This window comes from Triticum dicoccoides, chromosome 2A (genome assembly GCF_002162155.2).
Source record: "Triticum dicoccoides isolate Atlit2015 ecotype Zavitan chromosome 2A, WEW_v2.0, whole genome shotgun sequence".
NCBI classification, from domain to species: Eukaryota; Viridiplantae; Streptophyta; class Magnoliopsida; order Poales; family Poaceae; genus Triticum; species Triticum dicoccoides.
In genome coordinates, this window is record NC_041382.1 from 303,237,983 (window position 1) to 303,244,743 (window position 6,761).

General features: G+C 48.0%; 1 protein-coding gene across 1 annotated transcript in view; it reads right to left on the reverse strand.

Annotated features, from left to right (window-relative positions):
- The window catches only part of LOC119354435 (NAD-dependent malic enzyme 62 kDa isoform, mitochondrial-like), a 19,808-nt gene that overhangs the window by 10,996 nt on the left and 2,051 nt on the right, over positions 1–6,761 (reverse strand). The window contains exons 3-8 of the mRNA XM_037621167.1: positions 6,497–6,615; positions 6,154–6,321; positions 5,826–5,954; positions 5,069–5,129; positions 4,619–4,722; positions 4,443–4,526 (exon numbers count right to left, since the gene is read on the reverse strand). Of these exons, the coding sequence (XP_037477064.1) occupies positions 4,443–4,526; positions 4,619–4,722; positions 5,069–5,129; positions 5,826–5,954; positions 6,154–6,321; positions 6,497–6,615 (665 nt within the window). The remainder of the gene's footprint in view (positions 1–4,442; positions 4,527–4,618; positions 4,723–5,068; positions 5,130–5,825; positions 5,955–6,153; positions 6,322–6,496; positions 6,616–6,761) is intronic.

Sequence of the window (6,761 nt, forward strand, 5' to 3'; positions counted from 1 at the left end):
GAAGAGGGTCGCGCGGCGGTCGACAGGGTCAGCACCGGAGTCCGCCATGGCAGGGGGAGGGGCAGGGTGGGGAGAGAGGGAGGTGGGGAGGGCAGCCGGCGAGGGGTCACCGGCGGTGGGTTGGTGGCTAGTTGGGTAGGGGAGAGCTAGGGAGCGGAGAGCGAAGCGCGGAGCGGAGCCAGTCGCGGCATCTTATCAGGAAGGAAACAAACATATGTACATGAGAGGGGGGGGGGGAGATCCCCCATATTTACAACAAAGCACTAATCCAATCAACTAGAGGTTGCCTTTTGTGGGCAGGTATTCTAAGGGAAATAAGAGTGATATCTTCCTGAAAAGGACCTTCCAACTAGGGAAGCTAGACTGCACATTCTCAAATATAAATGCTGAGATGTCAAAACCTCAGATTAACAGACTTGATTTTGACTGTAAGTCTGAAAGTAATTGAACATAAGATATATTGATAAATATTTACAAGTATAATTGAACTGGTGTTACTGAAAGGCACAACTGACATATTTTCCATGAGCATAGATGGTACTTCCTCACATTTCATTTCATGTGTATTTCGGTATAGCACAAGGATTCAGGAGCCATTAAATAGTACTCCCTCCGTTCCAAATTACTCGTCGCAGAAATGGATGTATCTAGAACTAAAATACATCTAGATGCATCCATACCTGCTACAAGTAATTCGGAACGGAGGGAGTAGAGGACATGACCGTGGTAGACACGTTAATCTTGGGAATAGGAGAGAAAATGTAAGGGCTATATTTTTTCGGAATCTTTTACGAAAATGTAAGGCATGCATGTAGAATTAATAACTCTTGCCCTCATTTGTCCGAAAAAATGATGAATGGAGGGATTACTGTAATCAACATTTGTAACAGAAAAAATCTATTAAATACGGAAGCTCGATCGAGTCGGGGCCAGGTTCACTTGGACAAACCGTCAAGTGGAGCCGACCTGCTCCGGTCTCGATAGGGTCTTCGCCTCCCCTGAGTGGGACATTCGCTGCCCCCTAGCTTCGCTCCGAGCGATTACACGAATTGGCTCAGATCACGTCCCCTTACTCCTCTCTTCGGAGAATGAGCGCCCTCCCCTTCCGCCCGATTCCGCTTCGAAACCTTTTGGTTGCGCCAGTCTGGGTTCTCTGTCGCGGTGGGCGCACGATGGCGCGAGGCTCGTGAGGCCCCCCATCGATCCCTTTCGGCCGTTGACAACTGGCACTTCTGCGCCAAGCGGTCACGGCAATTCATGAAGGGTTGGGGTGCAAACGTCGGCCGTGACATCCGGGAGCGGAAAAAAGCTCTCCTTGAAGACATCCAGGCTCTCGACCTGCGGGCCGACGCCGCTGGCCTCTCTGCCGACGAATGGATGCTTAGATACGACTTGGAAGACCAGCTCACGGTCATATACACAGACGAGGAGGCATACTGGCGTTTGCGGGGTTCTCAGAATTGGGTCCTCAAAGGGGACGCCAATACCGCCTACTTCCAGGCCTTACCTAACGGCCGCTGGCGCCGGAACTCCATCCCCCTCCATTGGGACGGAGCGTCCCTCCTGTAGCGGCCCGAGGACATCCGGGCACATGTTGACGGCTTCTACAGAGACCTATTCTCTGCCTCCCCTCGGGGAGGTCTTGCCCTTGCGCAAGATGTTTGGCCTGCCCACAGTTGCATCTCGCCTGCGGACAACGCAGCCCTCACGGCCCCGTTCTCTGAGGCTGAAGTTTGGGCGGCAATTAAGGGCATGAATCCATCCTCGGCTCCCGGCCCGGATGGGCTCCCAGTGAAGTTCTTCCATACCTTCTGGGAGGTGATCAAACCTAAGGTGATGACCCTTTTTGACGAGTTCTTGGTCGGGTCCATCGACCTCGCCCGTCTCAACTTTGGCGTAATCACCCTCATCCCCAAAGTGTTTGGGGCCTCGGATATCCGCCAATTCCGGCCGATTACGGTGATTAACGTCATCTTCCGCATCCTCGCGAAGGGGTACGCCATTAGGGTGGCCCCTATTGCCGACCGGATCACGCACCCTGATCAGTCGGCTTTCATCCAGGGCCGCTATATCCTTGACGGAGTCCTGATGTTTCACGAAGCACTTCATGAGGTTCACTCCAAACACCTCAAGGCAGTCTTCCTGAAACTAGACTTCCACAAGGCATATGACATGGTTAGTTGGTATTTCCTTCGGGAATGCCTTCTTCGTAAGGGCTTCGACGATCGTTGGGTGACTAGGGTGATGCAGATGGTATCCTCGGGTCGGACCGCGGTGAACATTAATGAGGAGATCAGCCCATTCTTCCCGACTTTCTGTGGGGTACGCCAGGGCGACCCCTTCTTCCCGTTCCTGTATAACATGGTGGTCGATGCTCTGGCTGCCATCCTTGATAAGGCCAAGGCTGCAGGCCACATTAAGGGTACAGTCCCGCATCTTGTTGGGGGGAACAGGATCTCCCTTCTCCAATATGCGGATGACACCATTATCATGGTGGAAGGCTTGGCGAGCGATATTTCGAACCTCAAGTTCCTTCTGCTGTGCTTCCAGCAGATGTCGGTCCTCAGGGTCAACTTCGACAAGAGCGAGGTGATGGTCTTGGGCTACTCCCAGAACGAGTGTCAGAGTATTGCAGATCGGCTTAACTACCAGCTTGGGAGCTTCCCCACGACATATCTGGGGATACCCATTAGTGACACTAGGCTCACGGTGGCCGACCTGCGCCCCACGGTGGGGAAGCTTCAGCACCGTATCGAGCCCTGGCAGGGTCGCTGGCTCTCGAAAGCGGCCCGTACGGTGCTCATTAACTCGTCCCTCTCTAGCCTGATCCTGTTCATCATGAGCTTCTACAGCCATCCGGAGACCCTTCATCACGAGATTGCCACTATTCAGGGGCGTTTCTTCTGGGCCGGTGAGGGCGATAAGCAAAAGTACCACATGGTTAGGTGGTCAGAAATCTGCAAGCCTCGCGACCAGGGCGGACTCGGGATCATGTCTTCCAAACGCATGAACATTGCCCTCCTGACTCGGTGGCTTTGGCGGATTGCCAACGGAGATGGTGGCCTGTGGCTTCGCATCATTCAGCAGAAATACCTCCGTGGCCAACCTCTTGCTTTCTGCCAGCGGCCTGGAGGCTCCCAGTTCTGGCAATCCGTCATCCAGCTCCTCCCTGTCCTCTGGATCGGGACCTCGATCGAGGTTGGATCCGGCACTGCCACTGTTCTGGTTCGATAGATGGACTGGCGACTTGCCCCTCGCGGCCCGCTTTCCCGACCTGTTCTCCATAGCGGTTGCCCCACAGATCTCGGTAGCGACGGCCCTTATTGACTTGGGGCAACTCGCGTTCCGGAGACCTTTTGGCCCGGCCGAGGCCACCGACTGGCAGGAGCTGCTCGACTGCATTGCCTTGCACGAGCCTGATCTTACGACCGAAGATGACCGTTCCAGTTGGCGACTAGAGCCTTCTGGACAATTCTCCACCAAATCTCTTTACCAGGCCATCGCCCCATCGCCTGGCTATGAGGCTCTCACATGCATCTGGGAGCTTTGCCTGCCCCTGAAGATTAGGATCTTCTTGTGGCAATGGATTCGCGGTCGCCTCCCGTCCGGCGTGGAGGTCCTGAAGCGCAATGGCCCTGGTGATGTGCGCTGCCCGCTCTGCGGGCCGGAAGAGGACTCGAATCATATCTTCTTCACATGCGTGTTCGCGCAGTTCCTATGGAGCTGTTTCCGCGAGTTAGTGGGTGGAAGCTGGGACCACAACAACTTCCCCGCTCTCTTCGCCGAACTCCAAGCGATCCCATCCGCAGTGCGCCGCATTAGGTGGCTGGCCATTGGGGTGCTTGCCTGGACGTTGTGGACTGTTAGGAATAAACCTGTGATTCAGCGCATTCCTCTCCGTCGTGCTACTGACGCTTTGCTCAAATGGTCTGGTTACTTGCAGCTTTGGCGGCCGCTTAGCCGCCCCAGGGAGAGAGACGCCATCACCTCCATCATCACCCAGCTTCGCGCGATGGCTCTCCGGATGGCTCCACCGCTTCCCCCACCACCACCGGAACCAGATTAGATCGTCGTCTTCTCGCCATCGCCACCGCCCTGCCGTTTATGTGTTGTATCGTCGTGCGCCTGAGTTGGGCATGTTGTGTTGTGCCCACAGCTGAACTTGAGTCTGTTTGTCTTTGTGTTTGTGTTGGACCGGACCGCGGTGGCTTTGGTTGAGTGTGTGTTGTGTTTTGTTGTGACCTCGATACTTTGTGCTTGGTGGTTGCTTTATTTATAAAGCGGGGCGAAAGCCTTTTTCGGTAACAATGACTACGAACGAGAAGGATACACAACGTTCTTAGCCATGAAAAGTGTTGGTGTGCCAGAAGGAACATGTAGATATCATAGCACAAGACAACACATAATGGAAAAACATAACTGGCATAAGTCAAACTAGTTACCTGCACATCATCATTAAACATACGATAAGTCTTCCTGTAACGCTGCAACAACCTGAAGGCCCACTTGCTTTGGAAATCTTCAAACTAGAGGACATAAAAAAAGTAATTTTGAAAATGTTCCAGCTAAAGACACATGCAGAAAAAAGTTGAGCAAGCACCAAACACCAAAATAGCACCTGTACAATCACATTGGGCCAACGAGAAAAAACAGCTTCCATGAATTCATCAATAATTTCAACATATTCTTCTCCCTCAAGACGGTGTTCTTGTAGCCCAAGATCTGTACAGCACAAAATTTAGGAAAATAATAGCAGAAAAGACTATTCAATCTCTTGTTCACTATCTAGTGAAAAGGTGCAATTGCCTGTATCATATTCTAAAGAAATTCTAGAATAATGCTTGAGAGTAACAAAGAACAGAAAAGGCCATTGATTCTCACGAGCTAGTAAAGATTACAACATCACACATATGCATCTTTCCTGGAATCTGAATCAATCTAAAATACAGCCATAATGAGTGAGTAGGTGACTCTGATATTTATTTATTTCCCTTTTAGAGAACAAGGGTGGTCAAATGTTTTAGAGAAAAATATGTGCAACTAACAAAATGTTCAAAGAAGAACTTACAAAGAGGATCCTTGAGGAGTTTCTCATTGTTAGTTCCCACATCAATCATAACTGGAAGAACCTACAAGAATATTAAGCACTGGAACATATAAATATAAACTATACCAACAGAATATAATACACCCTCTGTTGCTTTTGGTAGGGTGTATTTTGAGACAAGGCTTTCACCATCAATTACTCTACCAGTATGCAATTTATATAGCATAAGGTGTCATCAGATTCTAATTCAAACATAATTGCTTATGATTGTGATTGGTATCACATATTCACATGCACCACCTATTAATAGAGTACTTATTATTCAAGCATTATCTGAACAAATCAAAATATGTCTTACAAAAGAAACGGAGCGAGTAGGAAATATATAGCAGTAGAACACTTTGCAACTTCATAATATCTAAGCAACCAGCGCTGTAGCTGTAAGGTCATGCAACACAAACGCGATCATCAAGAGTCGTATTTGAAGCTTCAGCTTGATAAACATCATTTATCTTGGTTCAGTACAAAAGCAAGCCAAAATGATAACATTCTAAAAGAAATTTTATCTCCCTGAATTATTATGAGAAGAGGCTGATTGGCACAATCAGATTGAGTAGCAAAACGTTATTTTGTTGTGAATAAAATCCGTGTAACTCAAATATCAAACTATAGTTATTTGAAATTAGAGATATCAAATATGAAAATATAGATGTAAAAAAAATGGAAGATAGAGAACAAGGTAAGTCTAACAGTTTCCTAAGGAGTAACAAAAGCATACCCTCTGGGGATTTATTCCAGCAGCAGCAACATATAAATCCAGCTTCCCTATAGCAATGCCAATACCTTGCACCCCTAGATCACCAAGGCCCAATATCCTGCTTCCATCAGTCACCACTATCATGTCGACCTGCAAAAGATTAGCCACTTATGTTTATTTGAAATATAAGAAACTTGTCGTCAGAAGATGCTCTCCCAGCCCTAGGAGATCTTCAAAAGGCAAAAGATATATCTTAGCCTCTTAGCAAAAGAGCTTTATAATTTTAAGACACTGAAAGAGTTGAACTACAGAAGACCAAATCAGTAAATGGACAAGAACAAATGCATACCTGATCAGCTGGCCAGTTGTACACCATGGACATCATTTCACCACGATCCTCTGCACTAAAATACATTCCCCGAGGCCGTCTAAACAAGCCACTGTAATTTTGGCAAACAGCGCCAACAGTCGGTGTGTAAACAATAGGTGCATACTCCTCAATATTATCTATTAAGACCTATGAAGAATCAAAATAAGGTTAAATAAGGTAACCACTTTGAAAAGGAGCCTACATCTGAGACTGCAATACAATAGAGTTAACAAAGTGGTTGCACAACCATATAATGAGAGAAACATCATCAACAGAAATATGTTTGCGCCTAAAAGAATGTGTGAGATGTGGAGTTGCACACCTTGTAGTACATCGTTTCATTTCTGTCATGCAGTCTGTTAAGAATACGCCATTTCGCCAGTTGGTAAGTATCAGATGGCCCATCTCTTGCATTTTGCTCCAGCCGTTTAAGGTCACCCACTATAATCAAAATAAATATAAATAAAAGAAGAGGTAAATCCACCACTAAAATCAGCACTTGTAGAACCTCAGTTAACTTTTTTTTCGCGAATATGCAAAGCTTGCGTATCATTCATTGATAGGTAGAGTATTGAGCGTACATTGAG